The sequence below is a fragment of the Ipomoea nil genome, unplaced genomic scaffold, assembly GCF_001879475.1.
Source record: "Ipomoea nil cultivar Tokyo-kokei standard unplaced genomic scaffold, Asagao_1.1 scaffold0382, whole genome shotgun sequence".
Taxonomy (NCBI): domain Eukaryota; kingdom Viridiplantae; phylum Streptophyta; class Magnoliopsida; order Solanales; family Convolvulaceae; genus Ipomoea; species Ipomoea nil.
The window spans coordinates 1,575,746-1,591,035 of NW_017616810.1; the positions used below are offsets into that span (position 1 = coordinate 1,575,746).

The following is a 15,290-nucleotide window of genomic DNA, read 5'->3' on the forward strand; positions in this document are numbered from 1 at the left end:
TTGGCCTAAACCAAGGGAGTGTCGGTTTGTAACCCAAACGTTGGATCTCGGTCCACCGGTGAGTAGTGGACCACGTGGGGGTCAAGCGGATCCCCTGAGGGTGGCCGGTGGTTCGCTCATATGTCCGTGACCTTGTCGCCTTTTGGTATCTTGTCGAAGCCCCTTGGGCGTCTGTCAGTGGATCACCTAGGTGAGTAGCGGCCTATTTAGCAAAGGGTGGATCGCTCTCTCATTCAGTCATCAATGCAATTGGTGATACCAAAATGGTGTGCGACATGGCAAAAAGGGAGAAATTTAGCGGGAGAGCACGACACCTGGTGGGACACGCGTACGACTAATAAGCGCATGCGTGTGTGTGCACGCCCGTGTGTGTGAGAATCGGGATCAATTATGAATAGTTTAGACTGATTTGCCTTATTTACCAAAAATGCACATTCAAAAAACGATTGTGATTCTTTATTTTTATTTTTTTGTTTGTTTGTTTTTTTTACTGATAAATAATATTTTTTTTTATTTATTTCCTTACAAAATAAATTGAGAATAATATTCCATTAAAGTCAGTGAAATTTATTAAAAATTGACAATTTGTTTAGTTACTAAAGATTAGTGCTAATAGAGTTGTGTTTTGAATGAAATAATACAATGTACAAGTCTCAGAGAAACTGGAATATGGAATCATAGTCAAAGTCAAATACATAGAGTCCTAATACTAAACAATCTATTATTAATTAATTGAAGTTTCTATTAACGAAAATCTTGTTGGTGACTCCATTGAATGACAAAATGTTGTTCATTATTATAACATTTGTTTAGTTAAGCAAGTAAACTAATTGAACCATTAATGACCAACTCATGAACCAAGCATAGAAAATCCCCAAATCTCCATGCTAATTTGAATCGACTCGTGCGCAATTGGATACCCGATTCCGAACCCTAACTTTCCCAATTGTACTTTAAGCAAGAACTAAGCAGCTTGTATAGTAGTTTCTATTTCCGTTCGCGGAAGGCGGAGGATCATATACATTCGTTTGGGTGCGTGTGATGTGCGTATGAAGGAGTGGCAGCGGGTATATATAGAGAGATTGGTGCATGTCGGTCTCTGCGGATCTCAATCTCACTTGGGTGCTGCAATTGATAGCCACCGTATTCTTGATCGCCTTGGGACTGCTGCACCTTCTCAAGAACACAGCCTCCAAGTACTTCGTCGTCGACGCCAGCTTCGACTCCACCGCCGCCGCTCATCACCGCAAGATGGAGGTTTTGGACGACGGCTGCATCGTCTGTCGCAGCCCATCATCCAAGCACTGCTCGCGTTGTAAGATGGTCAAGTATTGGTACGCACGCTCGCCCCATCTCCGTATATACGTTTCCCCTTGTTATTTGCTTTTGGATGATAATTTGGATGCGCGGGTTTATTATTATATATATTTTATAGTTTCTGCCAATATAGAAGAACAAGGGAAAATTCTCTCCCTTATCTTTTGTTTCGTTGTCTGATTTTTCTGCCGTAAGATGTGTTGTTTGGCTACACGTTTTAGGGAGTGAATAATGTGCAATGCAAATAGTTCCCATTATATTTGAGTTCAGTTAGGCAACTGTTCCTTATAGCGTTCGGGGTGATTTTGTTCTTTAACATGTTGCTAGGTTGCAGGTGTTGTCCGTTTTTGGCTTGTCTTTTTTAGATTTCAATGTTTGTGTTTGTCTGATTTATGCAAAAGATATGTTTTTTGACTACCTATGTTTGGGAATGAATAGTTGTAATATTCAATTCACATCCCACTAGGCCACTAGTAATTTTATTGCTGATCAGTTATGTCATGTTCATTGGGTATTAGAATGTTTTGATGCTACAAGTTTTGTCCTTAACTGATTCAATTCCCCCAAAGGTCTTGGATTGTTGTTTTGGGATAGTCACTGCAGAGTGCAGTAAGTGGATTTTCAGGAACTCTTTTCTTATCCAAAGAGTAGTTTTTGCACCAATATGTTTTATTAGGTAAATACGTGACTTGAACGCTAATAGATGGTATAGGTTCTTAATGACAAGAAGATGCTGTAGTAGAGATGTTGATTGTTGTTAGTAAATGGATTTTGAGCAGGAACAAATGGTTTCTTGTCCAAAGTGTTGACTTACTATTATATTGTTCTATATGTTTCTTAGTTCTGAAACTTGCCAAAAATCACATTGGAACTCTGAGCACAAGTCAAAATGCAAAGATTCTAGATCAACTTGCAAAGATAAGTTAGTGCTGGCAACATCTACACCGCGAAGGAGAAAAACTTCTGTAGTTTCATTGGTACCTGCTAGTGGAAGCTCTAAGATACTCAGCCAGTCAAGAAAGGTGCATTTCAGCCCCCTTTTTTCTATTTATATCAGCATATTTTAAATATGAAAGACCTTAATAGAGTTTTGTTGCTAATCTTTTAAAGATACTTTTCCCCTATGAGGAATTTGTGCAACTTTTCAACTGGGATAAGCCAGGTTTTCCTCCTTGTGGACTTTTGAATTGTGGAAACAGGTATTCTTGACCATATTTCCATCTTATGGGGTATATCAAATGATGTGCAGGCATGGCATGAGTAAATTTTTACTGACACTTTTTCTTTTACCCTTGTTTTCTTTCTTTGCAGCTGCTTTGCCAATGTGGTTTTACAGTGTCTTGTTTACACTAAGCCACTGATTGCCTACATACTGGAGAAGGGCCATGCGAGAGAATGTAATGGAATTTTCTACAATTATTTATAGTGACAACTTCTGTTATCAAATTAATTCATACAGATTTCAAACCTTTGCTTTTGCTCTGTTTTATTTGTGTTATTTATTTTTTATTCTCTCTCTCTTGCTTCAGGTAAACGGAACGATTGGTGCTTCTTTTGTGAATTTGAACGCCATGTTGAGAGGGCCCGCCAGAGTTCACAACCCTTTTCACCAATCAACATTCTTTCACGGTTGCCTAGTCTAGGTGGTAATCTTGGCTATGGAAAGCAGGAGGATGCTCATGAGTTCATGAGGTTTGTTTGTTAGCATAAACTTTGAGGATTGCCAGAGGCACTGTCCCATGCAGTTACAGTGACATATTATGAAGTCATGTTAGGATATTATGCTTTTGACTTCTAATATTTTATATTTTTAGGTTTGCTATCGATACAATGCAGTTAGTTTGCCTTGATGAATTTGGTGGAGAAAAGGCAGTTCCTCCTAACTCGCAAGAGACCACTCTTATTCAGCATATATTTGGTGGTCATCTTCAGTCTCAGGTAGCTCTCATAGTTAATGGTAAAAAATGATATGGAGTGATTATTTATGATATTAAGATTTAGTGTAAATTATGTTCTGCATCTATTTGAGCCAATTGCAAGTGTGATTTCATCTAAGGAGAATGGAGATTGAACTTGAAACTTCTTATATAAAGTCCTTGGCCTATGCCATTGTGAGTGTGGTTTAAGTGTTGCTACAAATCATTATTTGATCAGCATGCTCATATTTAGACATTTTTATACAATAGCTTAGTGTGAAAGACTGAAAGTAGGGATTACTGTTGCCACCTAAGCATCTTGATTCTTGAGTGCTTCTAATATATTTTCAAAATAGTATGGAAGTTTTCCAAGTGTTAATATGACTTGTCACCCAGTCTTCTCAACTTAAATACTTGAGTATATCTTGTCATTCTTGTGACCCTCTTTTCATTTTCAGGTCATATGTACACAATGCCAAAACATTTCAAATCAGTATGAAAATATGATGGACCTAAATGTGGAGATTCATGGTGATGTTGGATCTTTGGAGGAATGTTTAGACCAGTTCACTGCTAAAGAGTCTCTTCATGGCGATAATATGTATAAATGTGACAGGCAAGTCTCTCCATGTCTAGTGTATTAATTGTTTAATTATTTAAATCTCCAGAAGTTCAATTTGTGACAATAGGTCATGATTCTATTAGAAGCTCCTTTTCTCATTTGTCCATTGATGTGGCGTTTCATAATGACACCGTATTTGTATGTTTTTGTTGTTCCTTTGGCATCCCCACTATATTTCATTTTTGCAATTTTGCATCAAATTTTGAAAATTTTATATTTGAATTTTATTAAAAAAAATTTATAATTACTTTTAAAGAAAAGAGTATTCGAGTTTTATTGTGCATGATTTTACATGAAAGGCTCTGAATTGGACAATTGTGCATAGGTTTTTTGTATTTTGCATATAAAACAAGGAAGCATTAGAACATTTCCTAGCAATTGGTTGGAGACTTGGAGGCATTGTTTAATGATCTTGGTTTTTCAAGCTACTCTGAAAAAGTGGTTTCTCAAATAACTATTGAGATTTTAGTCACAGCAAGGAATACTAAATAAGAATTGTTATGACTTTTCAGAAGTATTAATCGGTTATGTTAGTGTTATTTTGGCCCAACGTATTTTGTGCCTTATCCACCTATATAACATGAACTTTTCAGCAGCTGCAATGGATTATTATTAATGTTATATGTGGTTATTATTATTATTATTATTATTATCTGGAACAGTGTTGCTTGGAAATTTTAGCAGAAAGTTACTCTTTCTTTGTTTGGGATAAAAAGTTGGGTGGAAATAATTTTGGTTGCTTCAAATTTGGGCACCCGCTTTTTATTGATTACACATTTTGTTAATAATATAATAATATAATAACATTGTTGACCAATATCTTACCTGTTGGTAGAATAAAAAAATGTGGATGTTGTGAGCATCCTTTGATCCACAAATGAAGCAATATTTTTCCAAGATAAACCATGCACACTGATCTTTTACCCTCTAAAAGAACTTTGGTTAGAGTATGAGTGGATAACAGGTATCTTGAAATTGGCACCCCTACCATAATTATACATGGTCTGAGCTGTCCATGTTTTGAGCCTTCTCTTCAATACATCTTTTCCAGAATTGAGCTTAAATATCAGTCACCAAATTTAATACTGTAACATATACCATAATCATCCAATTAAACAGTCATTGACAGTTTTTTAGGTTGCATTTTTTTCTGTAATTCTTTGCTTTAATATCCTAATTATGGTAAAATTGATAATAACGTAAAAATGCCCTCACACTACAAATGATGATAAAAATGCCTTTACACTATAAAGGATAATAACAGTGTTTGATTCTGCAGATGCAATGACTACGTTGGAGCATGGAAGCGCCTTATGATCTGTCGGGCACCAAACATCCTCACAATTGCCTTAAAACGGTTTCAGGTTGGTGTCATTTTACCTTCTATATATTCATTGCCATTTTTTTTTCCTTTTGGTGAACAAAATATTTAGGAAGTGAGTATAATAATTAAGCAGACATTGGAATTGAGTCTCACGATGTCAAGAAATATGGGTTGGAACATAATTCCCCCATAGGCCATAGCTATCTCAAAGTAGTCATTTCAATTTATTTACCCAGTTTGCAATATCTGTTGACTATGTATGCAGTGTTGTACTGTTGTATATACTGCAAGGCATTGCTCACATTTCAATGATTTTTCCTTTATTTGTACCCCTCTCATCTAATTTTAACATCTTGTATACCATTTTATTGACTGCCAGCTGTATTATATCAACAATAGACTTTTGTAAAATTGTACTTAAGTGAATATGTGATACCAAAGACCAAAGTGGTCTTTATAGAATTGCAAAGCATTTTGCATGATTTATAAATTTCCTGATATTGGAACTTCCGACCTCATATTAACTTTTTGAATGCCCCTCCCCCCCCCCCCCCCCCCAAGTATAACAGCCTTTTTCTTGAAGCTGCTGTATGTTAGTGTTTGATTTTTCTAAATAACTTTTGAAGAATATTTGGAAAGGACACTTGCTAAGGTGATTATTCAGCTGAAGAATAAATTTTGTTTGAATGGACCATTTTGTCTTTTCGTGCCCTTATACTGGCAGTAAACTCAGATGATGGATTTTCTGTGTATCTGATTTCTATAGCATTGTTTGCTAATGCAGAGGGGGAGGTTCGGAAAACTAAATAAGAGGGTGACTTTTCCTGAGACTTTAGATCTTCGCCCTTACACCAGTGAATCAAGCGAGAGTGATGATGTTTACAGGCTTTATGCTGTCATCGTTCATGTGGACATGCTGAATGCATCCTTCTTTGGTCATTACATATGCTATATCAAGGATTTTTGTGGGCGATGGTACAGAATTGATGATTGTAAGGTGGTTATCTTCCCCCTTCCTCCACTTCTATCTTACACTGCACTCATTCAGTTAACCTATAACTGCTGTTTCTACATTTTCATGAAATTCAAATGAGGCCTACTGGGTTATTCCATTCATACTTTTTGTTTCTTGTTCTTATCACGCTACATCATTAATGTTGCTAAATCCAACTTTGTTGTTAACCTTGTATCTTGTTGGGATGAATGTGAACGTCAATACCATTATAATAGTCAGTAAGGTTTTTGAATGACTGCATCTGTGCCCTTTTTGCTATATATATATGTTTGGACAAATCTGAAAGTTGCAACATCATACTCTTAAACATGCTATAGAAATTACATTCTTCATGTGATGGATTGGAAAACTTGGTTTAGATAACTTATGCTTATATGCATGATTTAGGTGATGCATATGCACTTTACCTTCAATTTAGTTTTTGCATATAATGCACATTCAATATTCAGTAAAACTGAAAAAGCAACCATACACTGCATTCTTCACAAAATATTTTCTTCCCCTGTACACAATTTAGCCTTGTATTTTGAATATGTTTCAACTGGATAACAACTTTGTTCAGGTTGCTAGTGTTGATCTGGATGAGGTGCTTTCACAGGGAGCGTATATGCTGTTGTATAGCAGGTAAATTTGCACTTACAAACTGTTTGGTGTCGGGATACACTTATCATTTATCAAAGCTAATATTGTTAATGGTCACAAATTCTTGTTTGGATTTATTTTTATACAGGATTTCTGCTCGGCCAACATCCTTATACCCTGTTGAAAATTTAAAGAAAGAGAAGCAGGATGTAGTCAAAGTGGAAGAAGTGCAGCCATGTCTGAACAATCATGTTGAATCTGCTACCGCAGAATCCATTGATCCTCTTCTTGATTCTGGATTATTGTCAACCGGTAAAAGTTTGGACACAAAAACTGATATTGCTAAAGAGGAGGTATGTCCTTTTGAGGTTTCTATGGAAGAAAAGGTGGACTCTGAGGCAAGTCAATCAGACACTAAGGAGTTTCAGGAGAATGGAAGGTCCTTTGCGGCTGAAGAAACTGCTACCTCTGCTGAACGTGCTCAAAGTTTGGTTTCTTCGGCTCAACCAGTCATTTCTGGAGTAGATACTGAAGCTGGGATAAACCAAGCAAGTTCCAATGCTGATCTGTTGAGAAATCCAACCAAGGACAGTCAAACAGATTCCCACGGCAATGGTGAAATACAGTGTGATGTTTCTTCTTCCATATCAAGCCGTGGTGAGATAGTAGAGAATGGTGCTAACTCCACTGTAAAGCACGACGATAAGGTGAATCATAGCAATGGTGTTCATGGCATTCAAGATGGGCTCAATAAATCTGATGGAGGACGTGAGAAACTAAAGCCACTTTTCTCTCCTGGATTTCTTGGTAAGCGTCCTCGGAATAAATGTGTCAAGCAAGATGCCAAAGTTGCAGATGAGGTTTCAAAACTGACATTACATGGTGGCCCAAATGGTCAAAGTAATGGCTGTCTGAACAATCACGAGGAAAAGCCTTGCATAGAGAACAATAGCTCGACTATTATAGTAAACAAACAAGATGGGAATGGTCATCTACAATCCAGAGAATTGAGCAGCCTTTGTAATGAAGATTCGGGTTTACCTCAAAGATCATAGGAGAGGAGCATTAGCACCGACATGTCAGTGAAACGTCTAAGATAGTGCCGTGATTGTGAATAATTTGCACTAGAACTTCGAAGGGCAGGCAGGGAGAAGCAAGCTTCTTTCAGTGGCTTCCGAGAGGATCCAACCGTTTACTTGTGTGATTTCCATAGCAAGGATTAATCAAATCGAATTCGTCAGAGGAGCCAAGTATTTATCTACATAGTTATTCAAAATTTTTACAGCACAGCTTGTAGGTTGGCGAATTGTCTGACCAGTGGACAGGACATATCAGACACTGATCTTATTTTTGAAGGTTTTGGAGATCCAACTTCAATGGAGGTATAAAATAAGCAACAGCTTTCTTTGATTAGTTAAAATGATTTGATGAATCCCATAGCCACAAATCGGATGTCCTGGGATTTTTATCCATATTGTTTTTTCTTTTCCACGGTTTCAATATTTAAGAAATCATGGATGTAAATGGCCAAGACATAGTCATCCTTAGCTTCCGATTACATTAATTGTGAAATCTATTTTCATTTGGCTTTTGAAAGCTGGTTAATGGTTACTCCCTAGCAACTATTTTAGCTTTTTAGAGGCATTGTTTCGTCCAAATTTGTTGAAGAATTAAAAAAGGTACAAAATTGATAATTAGAAATGTCAATGGAAGAAAAAATTGATGATAAGTCACCGCTTCCAAAGAAAAGAACAAATAATCTAGTTATGCTCGCCAAACACCTTATGTTCAGATGTCAATAGTGATCTTTTCATGTGGGAGGTCGTGAGATAGAGCCAAAAAAACTAGTTAAGTATGTTGTCCTTATTCATCGACAAAGTTCCTCGGACAATCTAACCAAAGAGGTTAGCCACCTCATTATGCTCCTTTATACACATGTCGTTTTGCTCTTTATACACGTGCTTCTTATATACATGTCATTTATTTTCCACTTCTTCAGACAATCTAACCAAAGAGGTTAGCCACCTCATTATGCTCAGTTCCTCTATACACATGTTCGTTTTGCTCTTTATACACATGCCTCTATACACATGCTCGTTTTGCTCTTTATACACATGCCTCTATACACATGCTCGTTTTGCTGCTCGTTCTCGTTTTGTTCAATTACTGATGGCATATCTGCACCATAAAATCGCCCACCCCATTCCCCCTTCCCCTCCCTTTAATACAATACAATGGAAAAACAAAAAAAAAAGAAAAACTAATTACCAACTAGTTAATTACATAAATCGTGACAAAGTCACTCCAATAACATCTTTAAACAAAGGGGAATATAACCCTCTATACAAGGACTAAAAAATATAAAACTCAAACTTAAAAGTCTCAAAATTAGATGTTACTTTGTCTATATGTCTACTCTTTTTTTAGTGCATATATCTATGCTCTACCATGGGGTTACGTATAAAAGTACTTGGAAATATTTGTGTATAGAATCTATTCCAAACAAATAAGCTTTGGTTCCTCCCTTTGACTGTTTACAAATGGCGATTCCTGCAAATTACAAACTATATAAAAGACTTTAACAAAAAACACTCTATCACCAACCCTCCATGGCCAATGATTGGACAGTATTAACTATGGGGCATTTATGGAAAATACTAAAAATCTCAGCCACCCCATGAACACGAGAAAAGAGGTGTCAAATGATTGACTTCCCGAATTTAACGAAATCGGACGGCTGAGGAATCTCTCTCTCTTCTTTATCTATTTATATTTTTTTTTTCCCTTTCTTGTTTTTTTTTTTTGCCCCTTCTTTGTAGTGGTTTCGTACACGTCTCTTTTCTCCTCCCCTATTTATTACGGAGTATTATTCTCACAAACCTTTTTCTCTATCTTCCATTGCTGACAAAGAAGACGGAACAACTTGAGAGAATCAATCAGGTGGATTGATAGAATCTGAGTGATTGTTTATTTTGAATTTTTGATTGATCGTTTGATTGTTTATTGTTTTCATTCATGGTATTTCGATCATAACCCGTACTTGAATTTCTGTCTTGTTTCTGGGTTTTCCTTGTTCTTGGAATTCTTGATTGGGTTGACTTATGTTCTGTGTCCGATGACTGTTTTTCGCTTTTCAAATCTCTTTTGTCACTTTTGCTTTTATGTGATTGTTTACTGGTAATAGGTTTTATCTGAAAGAGAGAAAAAAAAAAGTTGATTTCTATTTAGGTAGATACCATATCAATCAATAGGCTATTAATACATTGAATTTTGTTTATTTTTTGGGAGGAATTAATTTAAATTTCTTATCCAAAAACTGGGCAAATTTGATAATTTTTTTTTATAATTGCTTTTGGTGTTGGTGGTGGTGGGTGATTGAAACTGATTGTTCTCCAGAAAAATTCCCAGTGTTCTTTACATATGATTGTTTATGTTAATAGAAAGATATTAAAATTGCTATGCTCTTGTTGGGACAGTATTGTTTCCAGGAAGATTATGTCTAAATTGAATATCCAGAGGGATGGTGATTTGTTAAGTATCCCTGTTTGTTCAAGATTGTTATAATATCTTGTTTTGTCCTGTTTTTCCATTTTGGTTTGGTGATCAAAATTTTAATGCCCGAGCTCTTATTCACGAGTTTATGAACACATATAGTTATATATTTCTTATCGAAATATTGTTGTCAGTGGTTTTATTTTTTATTTTTTCCAGTTGTATTGTCTTTGGATAGTGTATATGGATGAACATTCGGGTAAAAGAGCTGTTAGTGGTCTTCTTGTTGCAAGAAGAGGTTTGAGAGATACCCCTAATGATAGGGATGAAAATATTCAGTTTTGCCCTCGAATTGGATGTAGTGGCAGGCTTAACAATTCGAGGAATGGATGCACAGCGAAACCCTATTCATCGAGGCAAAATTTGAGTTCCAACTCTACTAATGGCAAGGAAGTAGTTGGTAGTTCTTCGAGAACTGTTACGAGGAAATTGCACAAGGACTATCATAGAAAGCCGGCCTCTCACACCAAAACTGATCAATTGGAAACCAGAACTTTTCGCGATGAGCAAATGGAATCGTCAAGTACAAGTGGAACTGGGTTTTTGTCAGAACCAAGAGGTTCTGAGCCTAGGAAAAGTAGTCGGACCAAAACTGATCAATTGGAAACCAGAACTTTTCGGGATGGGCAAATGGAATCGTCGAGTATAAGTGAAACTGGGTTTTTGTCAGAACCGAGGCTCGGTTCTGAGCCTAGGAAAAGTAGAGTTTGGGAAGCGGGTTGCTCCAGTGGGTTGTCGTCTAAATCTAGGCGTGCCAATCAGAACAATTTGAGAGGGACCGGTGTTTTATCAACGTCTAGTAACATTCCCTCCGGGACAAGGAGTACCCGTAATAATGGGGTGGAAAATGGCTATAAAAACCCCAAATGCAATCCGGTATCAAATCCCCTTCCACATTCATCACAACCAAGGTTTATGAAAAAGAGAAGCTCCGAGGGTGAAAGTAGTTCGTCATCTATAGGGAATAGAACAACGAGTAGGGCATTCTCGAAAGGAGGACGAGAAGACCATTCATCTCTTAACAATCGTGGGATTTTAATCTCCGAATCAAGATGTGGTAGAACTTGGGGGCCTAGTGAGGATAACCCCACTGTTTCGGTTAGAGTACGAAGATCTAATATGAACTCCAGATTGAGAACTCACGATCAAGATACTGGAAACACTTCAACACATACGCAACCATCTGGCTTAATCTCGCAACTCCCTCGGCCTCAAACACCAAACGGTCGTATGCTTAGTTCAACATATCAATTCTCGACAGACTCTTCTTCAAGTGAATCTAGTCCTTACAATGTTCCTGGTAATGATGGCAATAATATACGCAATATATTGCCCTTTCCTTCTGCAGAATTTGGTCAGTCAAATAACCGTGATGCCTTGTGGAGATATAACATGGATGAAATTGCTGGGGTATTTTCCTTTTTTATATTTGAATACTTTGTTTTGATTAGTATACCTGGTGGGTTACTCTTTCACACTGCAGGTATTATTACAGCTCGAGAGAATTGAACACGATGACGAGCTACGATATGAGGTAGTCAACTTTTGGATGTTTATAGGAGTCTTAGGTTGGTTACTTTCTCGGGATTTTCTGATTAATTGTGCCTATTCTCTGTCCACAGCAACTGCTAGCACTCGAAACCAATGTGTTCCTCAATGGCATGAATTTCTACGACCAACATAGAGACATGAGATTGGACATCGATAACATGTCATACGAGGTTTGCTATACTTTTGTAGTTTGATGTCTTTGATCTCTTGTATGTTGAAAAAATTTATGATCATTTCTGTATTTATTATAACTTTCTTATTGCTTGTTACAGGAATTACTAGCTCTCGGGGAGAGGATGGGCACGGTAAGCACAGCTCTTTCTGACGAAGCAATGTCAAAGTGCCTTAGGAGAAGCGTCTATCGGGTTACCTCTTCGGGAGTAGGTGTTGCTGGATTGAAAGGGGGTGAAGATGACAACAAATGCAGTATTTGCCAGGTCCAATATCTAAATATGCTATCCCGTTATATAAATTATTGCAATTCAGTATTCCAAATAGCTCAACAAAAATGGCGTTTCACTTAGAAATGTGTTTCTAAATCTCCTAAATGGTTTGCCAGCTTTCTTGGATCCATTCGTGATTTTGGTATTCTCATTAGATTGTATTTATTGCATACTTCATTTCTTGTCTGCAACTTTCCTTATTTGTTCCCAAGGCGGGTGAACTCCTTAACATTTAAGTCATTCCACATTGACGGGGGTACGAACCCCCTCTTTTCCCTTAATTGGGCCGGCTTGGTGTGAACGGGGATTAGTTTGAGTATGGTACGGGCTTAAAGGTGCCTCTTACAATTAGGGTCTGGCCAGGACACCTGGTGGGTTCTGGCAAAAAAAAGTCATTCCACATTGATCATAGTTACGAAGAAATGTCAAAATATCCCGCCTTTGTTATGCTCAACATGCATTGTACTCGATGTTTGCAGGAGGAGTATGTGCTCGGGGATGAGATGGGGATGTTGGGATGCGAACATGGATACCATTTGGCGTGCGTTCATCAGTGGTTAAGGATGAAGAATTGGTGCCCTATCTGCAAGGCTTCTGCTGTTCCATCTCGGCCCTCTTCGCCCTTGTAATTCTTTTCAAGCAACCTCGATCAGTGCCTACCACGATTCTGAGGGAATGGATTTGGTTTCCTCTTGTACAGATCCCCTTCTGTTTTTTTCTCAAAAAACATCCTTTTACATGTTTTTGATTTGAATAAGATGAAGAGTAGTCTTAGCAGTGATGATATTAACCATTGAAGCCCAGGCTGAAAGTTGCTTTGTGGTGTGAAGTTTTAAAGTTTCAGTTGGTTTTAATGTGACATTTCAATGTACAGAGAGAACTATGGTTTATTGCTACTCATGTTTCTTTTGACTCTGTAGTTTAAGGCCTGCTCTTTTTCTTTTCTTTTTGTTTTTTGTTTTTTTTTTTTTTTTCGTTTTGTTTAAGATGTACTTTTGGCAATGCACAAAGTACAATTTTACCAAGCATACAACATTATAACCCACATTATGAAGTTTCTCAGAATTATATGCTATTCACTAAAATATATGAATCTTTGAGAGGCAAATGTTTGTGCTGATTGAATGATAACATACTGTTATTCTTCTTTATGTGCTCTGATTGAATGATAACATTCTGTTATTCTTCTTTAATGAGCTTCTTTAGGTGAATGCTATATATGTTTGCTGAAAATGTGTGGATAAATTTCATTCGTACATTTATGATTATCTTTTCAATGTACTGTACCATTGGATAAATCTCACTTATTGTGCCACTAGGTAGATTTCGTACTGAGTAAACCTTGTATTGAGTGTCACCAGTGTCACTGAGTAAACCTCGTCTAACTAACTTTGTTCTTACATATTATACGATGCACAATTGCACAATTTTACATGATATTTAAACGTCTAATTCGTACTTGGGGTGCACACGGTTGCAAAAACGACGTCGTTTTGACGTTTGACTTAAAAAAAAAAATTCAGTTTCGATTGTCGTTAAAATGTTGTGCATAATTTGAACTATATAGTTCATTCATTCTTGATATTTAGTTCATTCATTTTGGATATTTAGTTCATTTATTCTGGATATTTGGTTCATTCATTCTGGATTTAATTTATTAATTCTGGATATATAGTTCAAATTATGCACAACATAACGTAGTTGACGGCAATCGAAACTGATTTTTTTTTTTTTTTTAAAAAGTCGGACGTCAAAACGACATCGACCGTGTGCATGGTGCACACGGTTGCACAACATAATTTGCCTTTTACAGCTGTGTGAATCATATTGTCAAATAATGTACATTCAGTATTGGTGAGTTCAGCCAAGAGAGGTTAGGATTGCTTAGTAAGCAAGCAATCCGTTAAACAATATTTTTAGTATATTAAAAATGTACATTGTATCTAGGGAAAGTACGTTATTTAAATACTAAAAGTACATTATTTTGTATAATGTATATTTAATACACGAATAATGTACATTTAATATATTAAAAATATACTTTTTATTATATATTCACACAACATTGCATAAACCATGATGCACACAATAATTTGCGCATATTTATTGTAGTTGGGAAGCATTTGGTCTAAAGTGTCGAGTTTATCCAGTTTCAATCCTTTTCATCATTATATTATTTGTTAATTGCTTGGCATTTGCCAAAGTGACAAGGGCATTACATATATTTTACAATATACAGTGGCCACATAAATTTTAGTCTTTCTTCATAAAAACTAATATTAAATTAAAAACGTGTGGCCATGGATGTTCGTGGCCTGATTGAGATTTGAGAATGTTCGTGACCAAATCTTCGCTGGCCTAATAAAATGTGTTTCTTTTAAACATGCTTTTCATTTGAACCTAATAACTATTCAATCCCATCTATTATTAAGTTCGACAGCTCAAGTGTCTAGTATTATTTTACCCGTTGCTATTCGAACTATATATTTAAAATTAATGAACTATAAATTCAGAATTAGTGAATTATATATCCAGAATTAATGAACTATATATCCACACAGGTTATTGGTACTCTGTTTTGACTTATGACAGATTGAAGTTAAAAAAAAAAAATTATTTGGTGGAGTTAAACGGTGCCATTAACGACACCGTTACTCCACCATAATAAAACGGCGTCGTTCGCAACTGTATGCACCATTTACACAACATAACGATTGCCCACTATGGTTGTACAATCGTTATACCCTACACCACGGCGCACATAGCACTGTGCGCCGCGCGCCTCCCAAAACGACGTCGTTTTGGGAGGCGCGGTAAAAAATTGCTGGGATTATGTGTATTTGTTCACACAGTTATGTGTATTTGTTCATACAGTTATGTGTATTGGTTCATACAGTTATGTATATTTTTTATACAATTATGTACATTCTTTTTATACAATTATGTACATCCGAATCAGAAAATTTGT

At 36.5% G+C, this 15,290-nt stretch overlaps 2 protein-coding genes across 5 annotated transcripts; both read left to right on the plus strand.

Annotated features, from left to right (window-relative positions):
• The first annotated feature begins 848 nt into the window (after positions 1-848).
• LOC109171959 (ubiquitin carboxyl-terminal hydrolase 18-like) lies at positions 849-8,387 on the plus strand. The gene is made up of 11 exons (XM_019321072.1): positions 849-1,334; positions 2,159-2,339; positions 2,428-2,516; positions 2,629-2,714; positions 2,847-3,009; positions 3,132-3,255; positions 3,692-3,849; positions 5,135-5,219; positions 5,964-6,176; positions 6,757-6,818; positions 6,925-8,387. The coding sequence occupies exons 1-11, from the start codon at positions 1,090-1,092 to the stop codon at positions 7,829-7,831; spliced, it is 2,313 nt and encodes a 770-aa protein (XP_019176617.1). The 5' UTR covers positions 849-1,089; the 3' UTR covers positions 7,832-8,387.
• A 1,202-nt stretch (positions 8,388-9,589) lies between these two features.
• Positions 9,590-13,272, plus strand: LOC109171960 (probable E3 ubiquitin-protein ligase RHG1A). Of its 4 annotated transcripts, none has more exons than XM_019321074.1 (7): positions 9,590-9,724; positions 10,489-10,887; positions 10,999-11,738; positions 11,812-11,862; positions 11,951-12,049; positions 12,152-12,316; positions 12,802-13,272. In XM_019321074.1, exons 2-7 carry the CDS (start codon positions 10,512-10,514, stop codon positions 12,949-12,951), a joined length of 1,581 nt encoding a protein of 526 aa, XP_019176619.1. In that variant the 5' UTR covers positions 9,590-9,724; positions 10,489-10,511; the 3' UTR covers positions 12,952-13,272. The 4 variants fall into 4 exon arrangements, with proteins under 4 accessions (XP_019176619.1, XP_019176620.1, XP_019176618.1 ...); XM_019321075.1 differs by having other exon boundaries at positions 9,590-9,720; positions 10,490-10,887; XM_019321073.1 differs by having other exon boundaries at positions 9,590-9,716; positions 10,488-10,887.
• The last annotated feature ends 2,018 nt before the right edge of the window (positions 13,273-15,290 follow it).